The 25,405-nt window shown below is 32.2% G+C and overlaps 1 protein-coding gene across 1 annotated transcript; it reads right to left on the minus strand.

The window, feature by feature from the left end:
* Positions 1-717: 717 nt before the first annotated feature.
* LOC112754392 (glucomannan 4-beta-mannosyltransferase 9) lies at positions 718-8,952 on the minus strand. The gene is made up of 9 exons (XM_025802019.3): positions 7,939-8,952; positions 7,616-7,714; positions 6,694-6,946; positions 2,826-2,936; positions 2,412-2,548; positions 2,051-2,164; positions 1,763-1,962; positions 1,423-1,620; positions 718-1,324 (listed from the first exon to the last, which is right to left on the minus strand). The coding sequence occupies exons 1-9, from the start codon at positions 8,242-8,244 to the stop codon at positions 1,162-1,164; spliced, it is 1,581 nt and encodes a 526-aa protein (XP_025657804.1). The 5' UTR covers positions 8,245-8,952; the 3' UTR covers positions 718-1,161.
* Between the last annotated feature and the right edge of the window lie 16,453 nt (positions 8,953-25,405).

Raw genomic sequence — 25,405 nt, forward strand, 5'->3', positions numbered from 1 at the left:
GCATGAACTTGAATAATTGGGGCCGGCAACAATTAAAACACCCATTAAACAGCATTGGGCTTTCAACCCAAAGAAATGTTTGTCATCATTTGTAAACCTACTTAGACTTAACACACTCCTTACTTTTTCTGGAGTGCACTAACATTCGTCTGATAAATATATATTTTTGGAGATTTTGAATGGTTGTATTTAAATTTCAAATATTTTTATTTTTAAAAATTACGAATATTTTTTTATGTTAAATATTGACCATAATATTAATCGTGTAATATTGACTTCTAAGAATTTTTTTTTTTAGTTTTATAATTACAAATTAAATTAGTCATTTAGTTAAAGGAATACTTATATATACAATTAATTGTCAATTTGACAGTATAATGACTAGCTGACATTGCGCCTCAGTCGACTGAATTGAGAACAAAACCAATTGGAGTTTCACACATTTAGTGCAATGACAGTTAGTCACTAGGCTATCACAATTAACTGCACACATGATTATTCTAAGGAAAGATTTCTTAGATTTACAGATGTATCATTGTGCTAAAGTAAATGCTTGTATATTGTAATCCTGTCCAGAACCACTGAGTTTCCCATCAGATTATTCACTTTTGTTAATCTTAACATAAACTGATTAGCTGTTTTTGTTAGATAGGGAATGCCAAAGGAATTTCGTTATTTCAGTAAGATTTAACTAATTAACATAGAGGCTACACAGAGTAAAGAGATGCAATATATAGAACCTTCTGTGTATTTTAAGCCATTTCTTAGAGCTGCTTATTTCATCAAACAAATACAATGTAAAGAAATTAAATTAAAAGTGTTTACAAATAAAAAGGAAAAAGAAAAAAAAAAGCTACAAAATCTTATCAACAATCCACCATAGATGCTGTCGACGCTGTGTTCGTCTTTTGTGTATACTTGTTTCCCAGGTGAAGAACCTCCGTTAACTTCCGTTATATGCCTTTTGCTATTCACAAGGAAATTTACTCTTTTAAAGAGTCAGAGACTCTGTTTATGCAAAACCTTAAAAAAAATGATCACCCCTTTTCTTTTTATACTAATATGCTGTGTAATTTGCCAGACCCTATATACTACAACGCATTTGACAAGTGAAGGCACAAACTGAAAATTTCGCTGAATGAAGAACATAGCCAAATAGTTTTACGAGGTGGGAACAAAGGTGCCAACATATCCAAATGCCATGATGAAGAACGCAATTGCTTGGATGAAAAGGAAGATGAAGTAGTGGTTCTTCCCGAACATAACATCGTAACAGCCACAGAAGAAGAGGTAAAATCCCACACCAAGTTCCAACAAGTGAATCCTGATGAAGACAAAGATATCAGATACATTGATTTTTCAATGTAATATTTAATCAAATTGAAGAAGCGAACAACTAAATCATGAAAAACCCTTTTGTACCTGTCTCCAATCTTGAATCGAGGCTTCTTCGATGCTACTTTACCTCCGGCTTTACTCTTGAGAGCATCTCCAAGCTTTTCAGTGACAACCCATTCGTTGACTCGGCTAGCCTCGAGTAAACCGATAATTGTCGCCTTTGTTCTATGAAGAGACATGACATTCTCAAAGAGAATCCAGAACACAAGTAAATGGAGCGACCTGAAACAAAAGCATAGGAAACAGAGAATAAAGTCGGTCAACAAAAGTGTTTGTTTACTTGTAACACAAGTTTCTTTCTTTCCAATTCAACTGTAGAGAAGAATTGAAACAGAAGAAAACCAATAGAGGAATCAAGAAAGACCTTGGAGTTCCAACTGCATTTAGAAGGGTGATGACAGAAGGGATATAGACAGCACCCCATTTTGGAACCACAACCTCAGGAACCACAACGGTCGCAGGTAACACGATGCAGTAGAACACAAACGTGTTGATGTGTGCTATAACTTTCCTAACGAAGAAGAAGCTGTAAATCACATGTACCTTCTTCCAAGTTGACACTTTCTGCATTGGACAAAACATACATGGAATTTGAAATGTAAGTATCCATATACCGACAAATATAAATTTGAGTATGAGGTCTAAAGCTTACCTTGTTTCTGATAATTTCCAAAACCATCTTCCTGAAAAGATTGGCGGGCCCACAAGACCAACGGTGCTGTTGGTAGCGGTAGGCCTTCAAAGTACTTGGCAACTCATTTTTAACCTTTACTCACAAAAAATAGATCCATGTCAACAAAACCATACATCAATGTTATATAAATATACACACAACTTTCCAACTGAGATTATTATCATTATTACAATGACTGAAAGATGGTATATATAAGCACCACCTTATTTTTATACTATTAGAGTTTAGAATTTAGTGTTTAAAATTTAGAATATTAACTAAATATTGACTAAAAATAATAAATTGTGTTAGTCATATAACATTGTTCGTTATTTATTACCTTCAAATCGGAGAGGTAACAGAATTTCCATCCCTTGAGACTAGCTCGGACAGCAAGGTCCATATCCTCCACTGTGGTCCTATCTTTCCACCCACCAGCCTCATTTAGCGCCGCAATTCTCCATACTCCAGCAGTCCCTATAATCATCCATCATATCACAAATAAAATTAAAAGAGTAGCTAAATTAGTTACAACATATTTGTGTATATTTATAAATGTTGTTTAACGTATATTTTCAACAAATAATTAAACTTTTCACAAAATGATTATCAAATTTATTTATAGCAGCATAATCAAACTTTTTTTTAACACTATAGATGTATCCTTATACAATAGTAGCATGATTGTTGTTGAAGAATACATATATATTTGCAATATGTAATTAAATTATTATATATATTAAGATGATTGTACCGTTGAAACCAAAGAAGGCATAACTGGAAGAGCCCACTTCTTGTTCCACTGTGAAATGGTAATCCAGTGACATCTCTTGCATCCTGGTCATCAAACATTCATCGGAATTCACTGAAAATTAAAAACAAGAAAAATTAATTAATATTATGTTATATTAGTGGCATGTCAAAAACATAGCTGGCATGAAATTTACAATGACATGGTATTGATTTGGCAGAAAGGAGAGAGTTCGAAATAAATTCAGCTGTCGGTTAGTAGATATAGACAGTGACTGGAAAATAATGAGGTCCACCATTAAAAACTTGCACATGCTGCTGCCGGAGCAACACAGCAGTAGGAGTCATTGAGTGAATTAAAGATGGGTAAAAGGGAAGATGGAGATCCACAATAAGAATAATGATTACATCAACAACCATAATAACGCCACAAACACGTTTCTTCTCTCGATGAAAACCGAAATATTTGGTAACAAAAAAACAGTAAGAACTTCTTTTATTTAATATTTATTAATTATTATAATAATTAATAAATATTAAATAAAATAAATTCTGATTTTTTTTTTATTTTTTTAATATTATCGTTATGAAAATGATGTTTGTGCTCTGCTATATGTTACATTTAATATTTGTTTTAAGAATATCTATACTTATTTATTTTTTAAATTTCAGTATTTTAAATATATTGGAAGAATTGAAATCTTCTATACTTTGGTAATTGTTAATGTAGTTAGAGAGCAACGCCTATGCATATTTTCATTTTAATATTATGGGTTTATTTATTTTTACCTTAAAAACATATGTTAAGATTACAAATTGAAAATTTTTTTATTGAAAATACAAAAAAATTAATTTTTAATGTATTTATTTTATATTTATTAAATAAAAAAAATTAAAACCTTCTATTAATGGTAAGTTTATATATGCCTTAGAGCACATGTTAGTTAAATCCTAATTTTATTTTGAGTTTTATAAATGTCTAATTAGTATTTATGAAATTATATGTCATAAATAATAATTTAAAATTAAATGAGAAATTTGTGGCTTTAATTTTTTGTTTCGGTTCAACTTAAACTTTATATTATTTTTAATTGTTCTATCAAAATAGTTATACAACTGACAAAATTTAATTAATTTTTCATCAAGATGATTCATACTATGATTACTATTTCTCTAAAGTGAGACCGATTTCACTTTGTCTATGATTTTAATAAAAAGTCATACTTTTGAAATTAATTTATTTCTTGTAAGTATAAAAATTATATTCCAAAAGTATTGGAGATGCTGGACCCTTTGTTAACTAAATTTTGTTTTATTTATAATGTTACGTACCAGGGAAAGGTTATTTTAAAAAAACTGTGCATGCTTAAATATGTTTTCGGAACATGCATTAGACAGAAATACCCTTTGAAATACACATGTAGATAGAAGCAGATTTCGTGTGTTGCTCTCTTTAAGAACAATTATTTTAGGACCAGCTCAAAATATCAAATTTTTCTTAGCTAGAACAGGGGAAGGGCGTTAGCTATGGGGAAAATTTTCTGGTTGGTGCACATGTTGGAAACAATACTTATTTGTATTAGTGAGGTGTGTGGCCCTTTTAATCTTTCATATCACATCTTGAGAGCCACCCAAGAGAGCACATGTTTCTAAAGCATTATCATATGTTCCCAATATTGGGAATACGATTCCTTAGGAAAAGATAGCAGCTTTTTATTAACAAATAGTACTATATAGTAGTATATATTTTACTTTTCTTAGTTTGTTAGTTGTATGCATGTTGTTTTGCAACTTGTATTTCAACTTTCAATCAGGTTGTTATAATTATTGTTTCATGAAAATTTACATGTAGCTTGTTATCCTAACCATTAATTATCATAAGGACACTAATTAAAATTGTAATATGTTAAATACATTAAAAATTTTAAATGTTTTTTTCTAATATATATGCGGGTAGGAGTTAAAATTGGATGAGAGGTTACAAAAATAAATTTGATATGTAAAATTATAACTTCTCTAAAAAACCTTGCATCCCTTTATTTTAAAATTTTCCCTTTAAAAATCTTGACTCTTGTTCTAATTATAAAGCTAATAAACCTATAAGTAAACAATCTATATAGTCATCGTAAATTACTAACTCTTGAAACTCATTATCATACTTAAAATGACTACCAGCATAGTCTTTGTTGAAACAACTATTTTGACCACGTTGAAATTAAGGAGTACTTATATTATTTATTGCTAATCTACACCTACTTTTCAAAGTAATTAATAATGATCAATTAATTGGATTCTGAGGCATTAATGATCAATTAATTGGATTCTGATGAGGCCTTTACTTGCGAATTTAGTTATACTTTTTCCGCATTAAGCAGTATGGTCCAGGTTTTACCCGACTTTTCGGCCTCACATTGACTCAACCAGATCCAATTCCTACTATAAATGAATTATAATCAAGGGAAATAATATGTAAAAAGCCATAATTATTATATCATGGTTAATAATCATCTATCAATTCATTAACGCCTTTTAATGACAGACTGGACATCAAAAAATAATGAAGAGAGTAACCAATCAGCAGCTTCCACTTAGCATAGGAACAAAAGAAACCAAATAATAATCGCCAAAACTAATCATCATGATTTGTCGAGTGATCAGCTCACTTGTCCACTTAAGCAGTTATTAAGATATTTGAATTATGTCTTATGCATACAATAATTTATTGGCCATCAATAAACCCTAAATTCTAAATATTAAATAGATTTTAAATTTGTGATAAATTGATTTTTAATCTATCGAATTTGAGAATACCATGACAATTAAAAAATTATACCCCAAATAGAATAAAATAATATTTTTTTGGTAATATGATTTTGAAAATACTATTTGTGTATGAAATTAGTGGCCGCTTAGACAATTTTAAAATTTAAAAGTAAAGAAAATAAATAAATAAATAATCACAATTTGATTTAATAATATTAAATTAGATGTTTATATGTACAGTAATTTTTGTGTACAAATAATATATTATATAGTATATAGAATTTAATTAAAAAAATGTCTAAAGAATAAAGATGTTTTCTAAAAAGATAATAATACAAGTTTTAAAAATATTTAATAAATTAAAATATAAAATTTTTATTTTCAATAAATTTAGTAAAATTACTTTTTATATTTTAAAAAGTTTTTTTTAAATATTAAAAAATTATTAAAATTTATTTTTTTTAATTAATAATTAATCAATAATATTTAAAACTAAAAAACTAAAAATATATTATTAAATTATTAAATTAAAAAAATTAAATTAATAATTAAAAATAATGACCAAAAATAATAAACTTTACTTCTTTTTTTAAAAAAAATTTCTCCCCGCAAGATTCTATTATATAAAGTTTGGAGGAGATTATAAAAGCGGGTGGACCATAGACACAAAGTAGTAAAAGAACACCATATCATAAACGACAATGATAGATACATATATAATTTTGGTAACAAAGTATAATAAATAGACACTAAAACTCAAGTATCAATTTTTTTTTATAGAAATTGAGTTTATAAATCATATAATATTAGAATTAATAGTTAAATTTAGCGTCAAACTTTGACATCAACAAAAAGGGGGTTACGTGGCTTAAATCTAAGGCAAACATGAAACGAAAGTTGAAAGATGAAGGTGCTGCTAGTTAGCTAGAGTGTGACATTTGCACGGTCGTTGAACCACAAAGTGGGACCCAACCCAGCACCAACCAAACTCAACACACACAAAAAGACTCATGTCACCGACAGTTTTTAAATAATCTAAATTAGGACTAAGAAAAGAGATTGTCGTTAAAACGTGGATGTTAAGGGAGTTAGAGAAAAGTTTTAATTACCAAATTTCCAACGAGCCTGAACGAGAGCAAGCTCAGGATTGTGCACTAAGAATGGGATGGTTCGCCACAAGAAATCAGGCTCAGGCTGAAAATCAGCGTCGAAAATGGCAACGTAATCGCATTGCTTAACATAGCTTCGTTTCATGCCTTCTTTGAGAGCCCCTGCTTTGTATCCGTTCCTGTTGTCCCTCACTTCATACTTTATGTTCACACCTTTGCTTGCCCACCTTTGGCATTCTATCTGCACCAATTCCTGCAATTTTTTCACACATCACAACGTCAATCAATGTTACTCCATCCATTCTTCTACTAATAATAACTATCATATAGTACAAAATTCATTAGTTATATCTAAGAATAATTTTGTAATACATAATCAACAAAAGAACAAAAATTAAATAATTACTCAAATATGTTTTGTCTTTTTTCTTTGTGGAGTTGTGAAAATGTTTAACGAACTAAATTTAGTCTAATTAATTGAGTAAATATTTGTTTGATTTTTATTTATTTGATTAAAACATAAAGTATCTTTTATAATTTAAAAATTTTTAATTAGTCTCTAATTATTTATGTAATTATAAATAATTTTTGTAAACAATGATCTGAAGATGTGTTATAAATTCATTTAAATTAATTATTTAAATGATTGAAATCTAATTAAAATAAATTTTTTGGACAGCGGAGAGGCGGTTTTTTCTTGCCATAAATGGAAAGGACATTACTGATATTAATTAATTAAAAAAGTTTAGGAAGCCAATTAAAGTATAAGTCAATTAAGTTTATTTTTTATTTTAAAAATTTAAAATATTAGGATAGTAAATGATTATTTCCTTTTTATTTTGTAACAAGCCTGTTTTTTATTTAATTAGTTAGAGTTGACTTTATTCTTAATTAGTTTTCTAGCGAAACGGTAATTAATTACCTTGATTGCTTGATCAGTGGAGTCATCAAGAACTTGTACAATGATCCTATCAGAAGGCCAAGAGAGTCCACATGCAGCTCCAATTGAAAGCTGATAAACCTGCATTTTATGGTAGAAACAACGGTAATATACTAAGAAAATAAAAAAAATATTAAAATTTATTTTATTTAATATTTATTAATTATTATAACAGTTAATGAATGTTTAATAAAATAAATTTTGATTGATTTTGGCTAATTTATTTTTACAAGCAATATAATAAGAAGCCATCTTTGTGTATTATGAAGAGTATAATGAATACTCAAACAAACTAATTAACTTACCTCTCTTTCATTGTACATAGGAATCTGAACAAGAACCATGGGGTAAGAAGAGTTTCCTAACTCAACATCGTCCTTCATTGGCTCCCACTTGTAACGCTTCTCAGGCCTTCTTCCAAACAATTTCACGAGACTAATCACAATGCCCATATACACTCTCTCTATGAACATCATCACCGACATGATCAAGCATAAAAACACCGCGATCCTCAGCATTGGAACTATCAATGGCGCTTTGATCTGGCTCCACACCATTGCAAACTGCATTGTTATGTCATCCTTTGCGCCTTCAAACGAAACCCCATCCATATTCAAGAGACAAAACACACACACACACACAAGAGAAAGTAGTGGAAGAGAGGTTTATAATAAGAACAAGCTAATAACAATCTTTGTTAAAGAAGCAGGAATATTTATTTATTTATTTGTAATTTTCTTCTGGGTCACGCAAAACAATGGATGAATTGACGGAGCTGGAATAATGTCAGTGACACTATGTACTATGTGTAGGTAGCTAGCTAGATGAGATCTCAATATAGAAACACTTTTTTTTAGTTGGTTCTTTTCACGAGGATAAGTAGAGACCAAACAATTGATTGTAAGAGAAGTCAAATCTCTCTCTCTCTCTCTCTCTCTGATCAAACCAAATTAAAAGAGAACAGAACAACACCGCATTTGACAAAAAGCAGAGACAGAAGCAAAGAGTAATAAAAAAAGGTAACAAAAAGACAAGAGAATAAGAAACGTATATAGAAAGAGATGAGATGAAGAGAATGTTTTTCTCTTTTCTTTTTTTAGGGGGTCTCTGTGTGTGCGCGCTGCTTTGCACTCTCTCCTTAACTTCTTTCTTTCTCTCTTCCTCTCTCTCTCCCTCTTTATATAATGAGGGGTTTTGGGATTTTTTTTTTTTACTCCCAAGGCACTGGTCTTATTAGGACCCTTCTCTCCCTAATTGTTGTAGGTTGTTGCTATAACAAGAAGATTGTGCGGCTTATATAAAATGGGCAACAACAATGTAATGTAAGGTGGGGTGGGAATATCAAAATTTATGAATGTAGGGGAAAAAGAAGGTACCCTGAGCCTAACCAATTACAAATGAAATCATCAATAATTGCCTTCAATTTACCCACCTTTTTATAATATATAAATATGATATACCTTTTCATTTGTTGAAATATTTAGTACTATGTTTCTACTTTCTATGGTTTATTGAATATTGAATATTTTGATAATGTTAATATGGAATTACGGATCGAGGGAAAAAAATTAAGAAAAAATATTTATCAAAATATATATTAAAAGTAAATTAAATATTTTTTTACCAAAGATATAAAAATTCAAACTCGCAACTTCTAACTGAATATAAGAAGATTATACTATTTGAGTTATAATTTGTTGGCATAAATAAATAAATTAAATATATATAAAAATAAATTATACTAATTAATTATTAGTATAAAATATATATAAAAATATAAAATATATATTAAAAATAAATTAAATTATATATATTTATACGTAATTGATTATTAATTTTAATATATAAATAATAATATTTTTTATAATTATATAGTAAAATCTTGATTTGATTATATATTTGATTATATATATATATATATATATATATGAATGATTTGATAGTTAGCATTCTTTCAAGTTTCAACTATCCCCGAGCCGCGAGCGTTAGAAACATTTTCGTTTACTTTCTATTCCTTTATTTCATAGTATTATTTTGACATTTTCAACCTACAATTGGTAGTTATATTTCTTCAAAATAGATATTAGCTTTTTCATGTGTCATTATTTTATTGGTTTCGTACTCAATCTAATTTGCCATGTTTTAAGACCTAATATATAATTTTTATTATTGTACCATAATAATAGATTTGCAATAATATGTTGTCATGGGCCGCAAACCACACCCCCCAATCCTCATATTGTTAACGACATTGTTATTTGCGCTTTAATACAATCTTATTTGAAAATCTTTTTGTGAAAAGTTAAACTCTATTTTAGTCTTTAAAATTAGTGAGTTACACTGATTTATTTTTTGACTTTTTAATTGTTATAATTTAGTCATCTAGATTTAAAAAAGTATACTAATGTAGTCTTTTGTATATTTTCCGTCGCTGAAACTCAACGCTGTTAGTTGTGTAGCTCAAATCTTGTCACGCTAGACATATTAAAACGACGTTGTATGCATTTTGGCGCTAAAAAAGACAGTAAATGACGTCGTTTAAGGGTTAGAATAATACTAAAACATTATACCCCCTCTATTTTAATATTGTTCAAATACTAAAATGACATCATTTAGTGCTATTTTAGCATCAAAACATGTAAAACATCGTTTTAATATGTCCATCATGGCAAGACCTGAGCTATCTCACTAACGGTGTTGAGGAGAAAATATATTAGTGCATTTTTTTTTTAAATCTGGAGGACCAAATTGTAGCAATTGAGAAGTCAGAGACCAAATCAATGCAACTCGCCAATCTCAAAGACCAAAGTGGAATTTAACTCGTGTCTATGCATTTTGACTTTGTGTATTGATATGCATTTTATTCTTTGAGACTTGTTAGCATATGGATATTTTACTTTTATAAATAAAATAAATGTAATAATTACTAAAATAAATAATTTAAAAATTATTTACCATTTAAAATTTCATGGTCTTATCTCGTTTACAGTGTAAACGAGATGGCATTTCGTGTATCTCGTTTACAGAGATAGGACACGTCAGCTGTCATGTGTCTATCTCGTTTACACTGTAAACGAGATACATGAAATGCTCATCTCGTTTACAGTGTAAACAAGATAGATAGAAGACAAAGCTGCAGCAGCTATAAAAGGATGTGTAACTCTTAATATTCTCCACCAACATTTTCTATCCTTTTTCTATCTGGTTTTTCTCACGAAAACAAGGCATTAATGGCCAGACAGTGCAGACAGTGATTCATTCGATGGTGGGGATGAGGATGAGTTTGTACCGGAGACACCTGCCGTGACCATGGCGCTCCATGTCCTGCCGCCACCTCACCCAATTCCGGCGCTATCGGCAGTGCCAAGTCACTATCACAGTCTGGATGTGGACGCCATGCATGAGAGGACTCCGTTTTCTGACACGGGTGAAGAGAATTACATCCTAGACGGTGGTGTAAAGTTTCGGGTCGGCCACAGGTTCAAAAGCTAAGAGGCAGTGCTTCAGTGTGTGAAGAACTACAGTATTTGCAGGAGTGTGGAGTACCGGATGATCGAATCGGACCGGTTGAAGTACCATGTGCAATGCCGTCAAGCTGAGAGTGGGTGTCAATGGAGCCTCCGTGTGGCCCTTCGGCAGAACCTCGGATACTGGTAAGTTCAACCTTAATTATTTTTTTTCGAAACTTCTGTATGATATATTAAGTAGGTTTGAGATATGGCTGAAGTAATACTGTCTTGTTGTGTTCAGGAGGTTCGGAGGGTTGGTAGAGTGCACAGTTGGTGGAGCAATACGAGTGCGTCTCAGGACGCCATTGCTCCACAAGTGCCGAAATCAGGAAATTGTCAAAAGTGAAGTCTCTGAGGGGCACCGTATCGCCGAATTCGGCCTCAACCAGATATAGGACGATGGCGTCGAGTGGAGGAAGGATATGACTCACTTGTCGAGGCAGTAGAAGGCGAGGCCTCTGAAGAATTATAAAATAAAAATCAGCCTTATAATATAAGGGATGATTATAAATTTTTGTTTTACTGAATTCTTTCTTTTTTTTTTTTTTTTTAGTAATTAAATCAGCTTAACATGATACACACCACATTAGACGTTAAGCAAATATTTCTATCTAAACTACAGCTACTTCTACTTAACAACATACATCTATGTTTCTATCCTACACATGTCTCTAAATTACATATGTCGGTAAGCAAATCCTAATTAGAACGTTATAACTAATAACAACCTACCACAAAAAAAATAGAGTTCCAAACCAATAATTAAATCATAACATCTTTGCACAAGCAAATAGAGTTCTAAATTCTTCCTAGAGACCTATTCCTAAACCATTTAACTATGTACTTGTCACTATAGGACTACCCTAACAATGGCACCATCCTAAGATCAAACAAACAGAACGCAACTAATCTCGAAGTCGGCCGCCCCGGCGTAATGTGACGTCTCGTTCAGCCTGTTGATGTCTCCGTCGTTCCCCGCCTGGCGCGCCATCACTGGATCAGTCTAAAATAGGGTAAGAAAGGGTTAAAAGATGGGAGAAAGAGGTTGACTAAGTCAAAATGGAGTCCGGAACAATGTTGTAAACGACTTATATTTATAGGCTCGGACAGACCCTATCTCGTTTACAATGTAAACGAGATACACACGTGGCAGCTGACGTGTCATATCTCGTTTACAGTGTAAACGAAATACACGCAAAGCCATCTCATTTACACTATAAATGAGATATGATCCTAAAATTTAAAATGATAAATAATTTTTAAATTATTTATTTTAGTAATTATTATATTTATTTTATTTATAAAAATAAAAAATCCGTGAGCATATACATATCAACTTGATAACCCAATTCTAGCAAAATTTGAGTCCAAAATACGTGAAGAAATTTTTATTAGGTATTTCACTTCTAATAAGATCTAGAATTTTATCAAATTCATCAAAACTATTGAAAAATTTATGCAGGTCTCTTTTTTTAATACTAATATTTTTAAAAATAACAGTGTAAAAGTTTCACAAATTTTTAAAATCTTCTATAAAAAAATAATTCTATTTTATTTTCTACTTTTGCTAAATTAAAGTCACAACAACTAAAGATAATACTAAAATTTTACATTGTGTTTGGATGAAAGGAATTTAAAAGGAAAGAAAATGTAAAAAAAGAAATTAGATGGAAAACTCAGTTTTTTATTGTTTGGATCACAAAAGAAATTGAGTGAAAAATCAAAAAGGATATATGGGATCCATATAAAAAAATTTTCCTCAACATTGCCAAAAAAATTCGTGGAGAAGGATAAATATGATTAAAATTCTATATTTACCCTTTTGATTTTAATAGTTTTAATATATTATTATAATAAAAATTTATATTTAAACATTATATATGTATTAGATAAATAATTTAAATTAAATATATAAAATTATAATATTTTTAAAATATAATAAAATATAAATAAATAAAAATATTTATATTTTATTTTATTATAAGGGTATTAATGTAATTTTATACTATTATAATTTTTTTTCTCTCACTTTTTTTCTATCTAAACAAAAAAAAAATTTATATTTTTTTCATCCATTTTCTCTTCATCAAAACAATGCATAAATAACTCTACTTTTTCTTCTATTTTCTCTCTTCTCATTTTCTTTCCTCTTATTTTCTTTCCTTCTATTTTCTTCCCAATATCTAAACAAAGCCTACTGGTTCAGATGGTATCCAAACAAATTCAAAAAATAAAAATTCTACTAGAATTATCCTCATAAATTTATTATTAAAGATCCATCAATAAAAAGATTTACTAGATCAACTTTAAAAAAATTGGAATCTACCAACATCACTTTCATTTCACCTATTGAGTTTAATGATATTTGTAACACCCCATTACCCTAAGCCTTATCTCTAACCGTAAAGCAAAGGATAACAAAGTACCACGACAGTTCTAAAACTTATAATATATAATATATGTCCAAGAATTTATATAACTAGAAGCCCGATGAAGGAATAAAGCTCAAAATCGCACAAAGCGAAATTACAAAACGCGAAGCGTTCACACACGATGACTAAATATGTAGGCACAGACAGAACAAGACATAATATATATAAAACCTTGTAGATAGCTCCAGAATATATAAGGTAATAATTAAATTAACAAGACATATATATAAGTATGAAATACCAAGAAGAGAACTAGTCACAGCCTGCGGAGTTTACGCCGGCTAGTCAAACTGAAATACAAAAGAATTTTTGGAAGTTTAAAATAGCTTGTACATCTTATCTCTAAAATCAAGCCTCTAAGGCCATAAAGTCTAAAATAATATATGAGAGAAGGTACTACAATAAAATAAAACAAAAATAATCAAGGAAGAAACCATACTCCGCTCTGTCACCATGTCCGCAATTTCACCGATGTGAATTACGACCTGCATCTGAAAATCAACAACAATATATAATATGAGAACCGGAGGTTCTCAGTATAGTAATAGTGCCCAATATATAAGATGTAAAGTTCCGGGACGCCAAAGGCAATCCTAGAACTTCACATCGATGCCGATATTCAAGCTTAACAAAATAAATAACTTAAACCGTAAACAATAAACAAGGGTATCTAAACTTAGGAGATTTCTAGCTAAAACTAGTCACCGCTGTTCCACAGCCTTCACCAACCTACCCTCCGTGTGATCCCATCGCCACCGCCTACCTAACCTCCTCAGCACTAGACAAATCACAGATAATGCAAGAAAGTAATACACAGTTAATATTCAAATATAGCAAGTAATTCAAGAAGCAAGTAGGCATGTTATACATTTAGGAAAACCACAAGTAATCAAGGCAACCAAGCACATAAGATATGCATATGATGAATGCCTGTCCTATTGGCTGTGATATCACATGTCGGTTGTAGTGCCAAACCCGACACATAATCCGGCCGGCAACTCCCAGATTAGTCTCTCTGTTGCGCATACTCAGGAGGAATAATTCTGAGGGATGAGTGCCCTACCACCTTCTTCTTTCAGAGGGAAACATTCCAAGGGAGAGTGCCCTACCACCTTCCTCTGGATGCCGCATGATTCCGTGGGTTAGTGCCCTACCACCTTCTCCTTTCAGAAGGAAACGTTTCGAGAGAGAGTGTCCTACCACCTTCCTCTGGATGCGAGAAATATGAGTGAGAAGCCCAGCTTCAACCCTCACATCCGAACGTAGGCGGGAGACTGTCACAGCCCCTACGACAAAGAACAAAGCATATCACAATCACATAATCCTTTTCAAAGGCCACTGCTCATAGCACACTTTCGTTCATACTCATTCCATTAACCATAATCATTCATGTTTTTGAAGCCAGGATGACCTCAACACTCTGCCCAAACACTCCAACTATTCCATCCACAAAACTTTCCAATCCTAAATCACCGTCTTCTAACTTGTAACTAAAATACCCCTTTTGTACACTTATTATTTTATTCCTTGATTCAAGATCCTAAAACTGGTAAAAAGGTTTTAAATAAGTGTTACGAAAATTTGTAAGCTTGCCGAGAAGATAAAACAGTTAAAAATAAAGTTTTCTTTAAAAAATAGGGCAGTGTGCGTACAGAAAGGGTTGTGCGTACGCTCTCAACAGTAGGCATATCCCTGTGTGTGCGTGCGCACCCGAGTGTGCGTACGCACGTTTTCTAAAAATCATAGGGTGTGCATGCTCACAAGGGTGTGTGTACGCACAAGTGAAAATGTGGCCTCTGTTCAGAGCACACGCATAACAGTGTGCGTGGACACACACAGAAATCATAACTTCTGCAACATCACAGAATTTCAGATTTTTGACACCAACTTTCAACGATTATATCTTTTTCTACAAAATCTATATTGTTTTAAAGCTCTTTAAATTATCTTTAATTTGGTACAAAATTTAATAAATCTAAAAAACTGTAGCTCAAGATATGATCCGCCAAAGTTGGTCTAAAACCCATTTTTACCAAAAAACACTAAAAACTCAATTTCACCAAAACTTTTAATTTAAAACCAAATCAAAGCCAACTCAATCATCATAAAATACCACTACATACAACAACATACCATTTCATATCACTTCCATCAATTTCACACCTAATTCACTCAACCATTATACCATAAATCATTACAAATCCATAATTTCCAATTCAATCATTAATCAACACTCATAATCATTATTCATAACTCTCACCAATCTATTTCTAACATCACAAACACTATCTTCACTACATTACATCATTATACTCATAATAATCATCATAATCATATATTGCACATTCCAACATTCTCTATACTTCTCTTCATCATACAATATAATTTCATATATAATTAAGCATACACCAACATCATTCAATCCTATCTTATGGTCCACTAGCCTAAGTGTCCAGAAACATTACATATTACAGAAAGAAAACTGAGACCATACCTTGGCTGATTCCCAAAATGCACCAAACCTCAACATGAAGCCACCAAGCTCGATCCAAAGCCACAAACTAACTCCAACAAACACCAAAACTCAATCTAACATCATAAAACATACCAACATCAAACCTAACGTTCACAAAATAACTAAACACAAGAGTTTAGTGAAACCTTACCTTACCCATCGATATTAAGGGCAAAATCCAACAATATTCCAATTCTATATCACCCCTAAACAAACAAAATAAAAAAATCTACTAAAAAACCAAACATAAAATTGCAAATTCCATTAGGGCAGAAACTGGAGTATGAGTTTTGATTTCTTACCTACAAAACTTAGCTAGAAATGACAAACTCAGCGAGAGCTTCGCGTGGCCGTAAACGGCTCATCAATCGGAGCTCCGTAGCTCAAGTTATGATCAAAACAAAGTTTGGGTGAATAGTAAAATCCCAAACCCCTTCTCTTCTCTCTTCTCACCGTCCATCTCTCTCTATTTTCTGAAAATGAGGCTGAATGCCTCTGTGTTTAGGAAATTTATATGTTGGACTTGGATCTACTTGGGCCCGGTCCAACCCGCTTAGTATTTTTGGTCCGTTTGGCCCACTTTGGGGCAAAACCTTTAAGATTAGTGCCCAATTTTCAATTCTAAATTATTTTTGTCCTTTCAAAATAATAAATCAATTTTTAAAATCTTATTTTCCAAAATACGCGGTACTGGACAGACTAGAGCTGGTACTGCCGGCTTAAGTGCCCGTACACATTTTTACAAAAGCTTTTTGAAAAAGATACATTTTTCAATTCAGAAAAATTCATTGAAATCAAATTTCACCTTTTTATTCTCAAAATATTATTTCTATATTTTCGAACCTATTTCGGGCAATTAAATTATTATTTTATTAAATTGGTTAAGCCGGTTGTTACATTCTCCTCTCCTAATAAAATTTTCGCCTTCGAAAATTTGAATCACGTGATATATCCTCCTCGAAGTGTCCTACTACCAACATTGTCAACCCGAACAAGTCGTCAAAGCATCTCATCCTCCGTCATCCTACCGTGTCGATGTTCCCTCTCGCCTTCCGCTGCGTCACTCTAATTATTATCATTAAAAATTCGAAATTTTTCTCAAACCAAATACCGATTTTATAATATTTTTCAAAATCTTTAAAACAAGTCCAATCTAAACGGGTTCATTGTTAAAACTTTTTCAACAGAGTCATAAATCATTTATTTGTGAATCAATCACTTTAAATCATGATTTTCCTAATTTCACTAAAATCCTTAAATCATAGCTTAAATTTCAAACCAGATTCACAAATTAACAAAATCATAGAAATCACTTTTCTTTTAAACGATATCATTTAAACCAAAGTTCCCAACCAAATTTGAAAATCATTCTAAACCTTAAAAATTTTTCAACATAATTCAAGACCATACTAATTAGAAATTAAAAATCATAATTAAAAACCGCAAAAGTATCAGCCGTTACTTCCGTTGCCATTAGTGCTGAACCGCACCCATCAACCAACATGCCACAAACTCCACAAACAGATTTTTCAGAACATGCTGAGCTCATAATGCATAGGCTAGGTTAATCATCCTCACTACATCTCCGTTAACATGATCGACCTCATCCGTCAGTTTCCATTCGGGTTTTCTTTCCACACCAAACAATCGATATCAAGGTGATCAATCTCAATATCTCAGGCTCAATGCTTCAATTATCCCCAAAGGCACTCACAAACAAGCATGCTGTGCATATCAAACAGATATCCTAAATAGCATGAAAGAAACACGACCCAGAGTGTGTAACGAAGCACAATCGGTCCATCCCTCAGGCTCACGAGGATGAACCTCGATCTAATATCATAAATGTAACATGTTGTTATCCTAAGCGTTACCTCTAGCTGTAAAGCAAAGGATAACAAAGTGTCACAACAGTTCTAAAGCTTATAATATATAATATATGTCCAAGAATTTATATAACTAGAAGCCCAATGAAGGAATAAAGTTTAAAGTCGCACAAAGGAGAATTACAAATGCGAAGCGTTCACACACAATGACTAAACGCGTAGGCACAGATAGAACGAGACATAATATATATAAAACCTTGTAGATAGCTCCAAGATACACAAGGTAATAATTAAATTATATATATATATATATATATATATATATATATATATATATATATTTATAAGTATGAAATACAAAGAAGAGAACTAGTCACAACCTGCGGAGTTTAGGCCAGCTAGTCAAACTGAAATACAAAAGAGTTTTTGGAAGTTTAAAATAGCTTGTACATCTTATCTCTCAAATCAAGCCTCTAAGGCCATAAAGTCTAAAATAATATATGAGAGAAGGTACTACAAAAAATAAAACAAAAATAAACAAGGAAGAAAACATTCTCTGCTCTGTCACCATGTCCGCAATTTCACCAAGGTGAATTATGACCTACATCTGCAAATCAACAACAACATATGGTATGAGAACCGGAGGTTCTCAGTATAGTAATAGTGTCCAATATATAAGATGTAAGGTTCTAGGATGCCAAAGGCAATCCGAGAACTTCACATCGATGCCGATATTCAAGCTTAACAAAATAAATAACTTAAACCGTAAACAATAAACAAGGGTATCTAAACTTAGGGGATTTCTAACTAAAACTAGTCACCGCTGTTCCACAGCCTTCACCAATCTACCCTCCATATAATCCCATTGCCACTGCCTACCTAACCTCCTCAGCACTAGACAAATCACAGATAATGCAAGCAAGTAATTCAAGAAGCAAGTAGGCATGTTATACATTTAGGCAAACCGCAAGTAATCAAAGCAACCAAGCATATAAGAGATACATATGATGAATGCCTGTCCTATTGGCTGTGATATCACATGTTGGTTATAATGCCAAACCCGACACATAATCCGGTCAACAACTCCCGGATTAGTCTCTCTATTGCGCATACTAAGGAGGAATAATTTCGAGGGATGAGTGTCGTACCACCTTCTCATTTCAGAGAAAAATATTCCGAGGGAGAGTGCCCAACCACATTCCTCTGGATGCCGCATGATTCCATGGGTTAGTGCCCTACCACCTTGCAACCAGAGAGAAAACGCATACTCAGGCGGAAAAATTCCAAGGGATGAGTGCCCTACGACCTTCTCCTTTCAGAGGAAAATGTTCCGAGGGAGAGTGCCCTATCACCTTCCTTTGGATGCGAGAAATATGAGTGAGAAGCCTAGTTTCAACCCTCACATCCGAACGTAGGCAGGAGACTGCCACAGCCCCTACGACGAAGAACAAAGCATATCACAATCACATAAACCTTTTCAGAGGCCACTGCTCATAGCACACTTCCGTTCATACTCATTCCATTAACCATAATCATTCGTGTTTTTCAAGCCAGGATTACCTCAACACTGCCCAAACACTCCAATTATTCCATCTACAAAACATTCCAATCCTAAATCACCGTCTTCTAACTTATAACTAAAATATCCCTTTTTGTACATTTATTATTTTCTCCCTTGATTCAAGACCCTAAAACTGGTAAAAAGGTTTTAAAAAAGTGTTACAGAAGTTTGCAATCTTGTCAAAAAGATAAAGTAGTTAAAAATATCCCTTTGAAAAACAGGGCAGTGTGCGTACGCACACACAGAAGAGTTCTTCAAGCTTGTTCGTACGCATGATGTTGTGCGTACACACAACTTGAAAATTTCACAAAATGTGTGTGCGCACCAAAGTGTGCGAACGCTCTCAACAGTAGGCATATCCCTGTGTGTGCGTGCGAACAAGGGTGTGCGTACAGACAAGTAAAAATGTGGCCTCTGTTCAGAGCACACGCACAACAGTGTGTGTGGGCACACATACCAGAAATCATAAATTCTGCAACATTACAGAATTTCAGATTTTTGACACCAACTTCCAACGATCATATATTTTTCTACAAAATTTCTATTTCTACAAAATCTATATCGTTTTAAAGCTCTTTAAATTATATTTAATTTGATAAAAATTTAATAAATCTAAAAAACTGTAGCTCAAGATATGATCCGCCAAAGTTGGCCTAAAACCCGTTTTTACCAAAAAACACTAAAAACTCAATTTCACCAAAACTTTTAATTTAAAACCAAATCAAAGCCAACTCAATCATCATAAAACACCACTACACCCAACAACTTACCATTTCATATCATTTCCATCAATTCCACACCTAATTCACTCAACCATTATACCATAAATCACTACAAATCCATAATTTCCAATTCAATCATTAATCAATACTCATAATCATTATTCACAACTCTCACCAATCCATTTCTAACATCACAAACACTATCTTCACTACATAACATCATTATACTCATAATAATCATCAACACTTATCATCATCATAATCATATATTTCACATTCCAACATTCTCTATACTTCTCTTCATCATACAACATAATTTCATATATAATTAAGCATACACCAACATCATTCAATCCTATCTTATGGTCCACTAGCCTAAGTGTCAAGAAATATTACATATTACATAAAGAAAACCGAGACCATACCTTGGCCGATTCCCAAAATGCACCAAACCTCAAAATGAAGCCACCAAGCTCGATCCAAAGCCACAAACCAACTCCAACAAACACCGAAACTCAATCTAACATCATAAAACACACTAACATCAAACCTAAGGTTCACAAAATAACTAAACATAAGGTTTAGTGAAACCTTACCTTATCCATCAGTATTAGGGGCAAAAACCAACAATCTTCCAATGCTAGATCACTCTAAACAAACAAAATCACAAAATCTACTAAAAAATCAAACATAAAATTGTAGATTCTATTAGGGTAGAAAATGGAGTGCTAGTTTTGATATCTTAACTACAAAACTTAGCTAGAAATGACGGGCTCGGCGAGAGTTTTGCGTGGCCACAAATGGCTCGTCAATCGAAACTCCGTAACTCAAGTTATGATCAAAACAAGGTTTGGGTGAATAGTAAAATTCCAAACCCCTTCTCTTCTCTCTTCTCACCGTCTCTCTCTCTCTCTCTATTTTCTGAAAATGAGGCTGAATGCCTCTTTGTTTAGAGCATTTATATGTTGGACTTGGGCCCACTTGAGCCCGGTCCAACCCGCTAAGTGTTTTTGGTTCGTTTGGCCCACTTTGGGTAAAAACCTTTAAGATTAATGCCCGATTTTTAATTCTCAATTATTTTTGTCCTTTCAAAATAATAAATCAATTTTCGAAATCTTATTTTCCAAAATACGTGGTACTCGACAGACTAGAGCCGGTACTGCCAACTTAAGCGCTAGTACACATTTTTACAAAATCTTTTCGAAAAAGAAATATTTTCCAACGCGAAAAAATTCATTGAAATCAAATTTCATCATTTTATTCTCAAAATATCATTTCTATATTTTCGAACCTATTTCGGACAATTAAATTATTATTTTATTAATGCGGTTAAGGCGGTTCTTATAATATTGAAAAAGTTCTAGATGATTTATTTTGGATAAAAGCAATGAAAGAGAAGTTACAACAATTTGAAAAAAATCAAGCATGAATACTAGTATACGTCTAGACTAATCAAAAAGAAAGTGATCGACACTAGATGAATTTACAGAAACAAGATAAGAGAAAATGACACAATAGCTAGGAACAAATAAGACTGCTGGTAGTTCAAAGGTTTGACTAAGAAGAAGAAATTTATTTTAACGAGTCTTTTGCTCTTGTGGCTAGAATGGAAGTAATTAGATTACTACTCACCTATACTACACACAAAAGATTCAAACTATTTTAAATAGATATAAAATATGCATTTTTAAGTGGAATTATAAATAAAAAAGTTTATGTTGAACAACCCTCGGTTTTTAAAATGAAAATTTTCAATCGTACTTTTATTGAGTCAATTCATATATTTAGTTTTAAATTTTGGAGTCTTTCTATTTGAAAAGAAAAAGACATATTTTAATATGAGAGATTTTGAAGAAAAAATCGACGAAAAAAAAGATCTGATATAGAAAAAAGGGCAAAAATAATTTCTATAAAATTTTGAATCTTTATTATTAGTTTTGTTTGGTCTTCGCATCTTAGGTTTTTTTTGGTTTATGAAACTCGAAATTGTAGCTTCATTTATCTGGGGTAGAACCAGTTTGAATTTATTTGTCCTTGTTTTTGTCTTTGAATTGGTATTTGTAATCTTGTTTATCGTTATAATGAAATTTCACTAAAATTATGGTAGAGATTAGACATGGTTCTCATTGCACTTCAAATTTAAAATAGAATACATGTTGGTGTCACTTTCTCTCCTCATTTATCTTTAAGCTTTTATAATTATAAGAGACGAAACTGAAAATCTCCTATTTACTTAATAACTCGTTCTAAAATTAAAATAGTTTCTTGATTTAAACTCTTCCTTTTCTCAATACCTATAAAATTTACATTTGTGTTTTATAGGATAGAAAAAAGGTTGGTTTCTTCGACACAAGTTATATCTTGATATATTTAATAATAAAAAGAAATTATCTATTTTGATTTAAGTTAAAATTCTACTTTTATTTGGAAAAATATTTAAAAAAAAAATAAGATTAAAATATTCATTTTATTTTTGTCAATAAAACTATGATATTATATTATAGATTATCATTCTAAAATTTAATTAAACTATTGAATAGAAATTCAACATCTACTGTAACAAAGCTCAGTACATGTTCTCTTTTTAACCTTATATGAAGGGAAAATTTAGACTTAATTAACATTGTTGTTGACTATTTAACAATTTGTGGACGGGAAAGCAGCATATTAGGCATATTATTATTATTATTATTATTTAATTCTAACCGACATAATGACCTAATAAATCTCAATGCAACCAGTTGGTGGAAACCGATTTATTAATTTTCTTTGTAAAAATCAAAAAGTGAGAGAAATTTAAAATCTTCAAGAATCATCAGAAACTTTTTTATTGCGTTGAGCTAATGGCACCAACAAGGTACTATATATTAGTGGTATCTCTTTTGGACCCTTATTTGTCCACCAAACAGACTCAACGAATCTCCTTTTAGAGTCAGCCACTCTGCACTTCCTTGACTCCTTAGCCTTGACTCCTTAGCTTCCTTGTATTCAATAATCAATAGAAAAGTCTAGGGCTAACAACTTTGTTAAATTCTAGCCAGCATCTAACCAACAAAGAAAAGTGAGTTATTGAATGAAATCTCACACCAATTTCACATCATTAAAATTATTATTGATGACTATTTGATGGCTACAAATCACAAAAGTTGCTGGCCCTCTAACATTCCTCATAATCAATATTCAATTAACAACAAACCTTTAAATTGCTATCTCGTGAGAAAAAGAGCTATTTCTTATACGAAAGAACTTAATTTATAAACATGTGTAAAATAAATTATTAAATTTTATCAATATAATAATAAGAGGGAATAATTTTGTTCTTAGAAACTAATTAGAGAAAAATAACATTGCTATGGCCAGCCCTGTATTTTATTTTGAATATTTTCTTCCTTTTTTGTACATGAAAAATTCTCTATAAACATTTAACAAGTTAATTAGTAATTATCCATGTTTGAACTAACTAAGATAAATTTATTATTATTATTATTTTTTTTTTTTTTATAGAAACCAACTAAAATTTTTGTTAGTAGTTATCAGCATGAATAAACATAAGCGACTTTGAGAGTCTTTAGGCTGATACACCCTCAGAAAAGAGGTGTGATATGTGATAGTCTTTTTTTTTTTCAAGTTATATTAAGAAAGGTTTGAGCTCTAAATTATAGTTCTGAAATTGGATTAAATTGGCCAATTGAAACGGTCCGACCGAAAATTGGATAGCTTTGTAGTTCGATTGTAACAGAAAAATCGAAATTATAAAAATCATTATTGAACTGCTGAATCTGCCAAAAATTAGTCGGCTGGACAGAACCAAACCCGACTGATTTATATATAGTGACTCCATTTTTTAAATTAAAAAGGAAAAGAAAAACGGTGAGCTGAAACTGAAAATGCATTCTCCTATCCACTTCTCTCTAAAACAAAAAGAAAGCTAAAGCCTGTAGGTGAGAAACCCTATCTTCTTCCCACCGCCGCAAAGGTTGCTGCATCACCGTCGCATGGACTGCTGTAAGGATTGCCACCGTTTCGTCTGTCGCAACTTCTTCCTCGAGTTTGGCGTCAGTCCCTGGAATTCATCTGCTCCGTCGTGCTCCTGCCGTCGTCCGTTACCCTCTTGTCGCCATCTGTCGTGCTTAGGCACCATCGTCTTCGTCTGATCGTGGTGCTCGAAGTCCTCCCCAACCCACCAATCGGAGCTTCTTCCTCGAGCTCAACATCTTCGAGTCTGCTCTTTGGTTGCTCAGCCGCAGGACTGTTGCCGTCCGTCGTTGTGCTCATCGTCTAGCCTTTGTCTCTGTCGCACTTCTACCCCTCTACTCAAAAGTCGTCAGAACAAAGGTTTAGGATTTTTCTATTTCCTTGTTTTCTTAATTTTTCATTCTTCATTCTTTGTTCTTCGGTTTAGGATTCTGCTAGTGCCACTCAGATTGAATTGTTGAATAATTAGCTTGATGTTGCTCTGTTTTGTTTTTTTTTTTTTTGTGTTGTGCTAAGACTTTGATAATCTTTGTTAATTTTTAGAAAAGTTCGTTGAATTTTTGTTAAATTTGTGCTGAAATTATTAACATGATACATGACAGAGCACAATGATGTCGTTTGATTTATTTAGCCGACCCCACCTAATAGGACAAGGTTTTGTTGTTGTTGTTGTGCTAAAATTATTAACATTGTGATGTGCCTGTTGTCTGTTGAAAATCTTGTTAATATTTGTTCAAATTATGAACTTTGTTACAACTTAAACATTTGTCATGTTATTGCTGTCTGCTGGATAGGTCAAGTTTGTTAAAACTTACAACTTTGTTCATTATGATTAATTTTTTGTTAGGGAAGGAATAAATTGGTTAGCTTTGTTTTTAATTCAATGAAAAAATAGATGAATTGACTTAAATCAATTAACTAGATGAGTATGAGTAGATTAGGGATGGCAATTTTCTCCGGCGGGGTGGGTATCCGCGGGGATTTACCCAGGTGGCGGAGATGGGTACCTGTCTATTAAATGGGGCGGGGGCAGGGAAAGAGGTACCTGTCCCGTGGGTACCTGTATAATACTCACAAATATAAAATTACATAAATGCCCATATAAAATTAAAAGTCCAGCCCCAAATGTTACCTTAGCAGCTGCCCTTCTCACTTTAGATTCACTTTCAAACTCTCTCCTTCAACCCAGTAGCCACCTCCTTCTTCCTCTGCCTCCAGCTGCTGCTTCTCTT

This window comes from Arachis hypogaea, chromosome 16 (genome assembly GCF_003086295.3).
Source record: "Arachis hypogaea cultivar Tifrunner chromosome 16, arahy.Tifrunner.gnm2.J5K5, whole genome shotgun sequence".
NCBI classification, from domain to species: domain Eukaryota; kingdom Viridiplantae; phylum Streptophyta; class Magnoliopsida; order Fabales; family Fabaceae; genus Arachis; species Arachis hypogaea.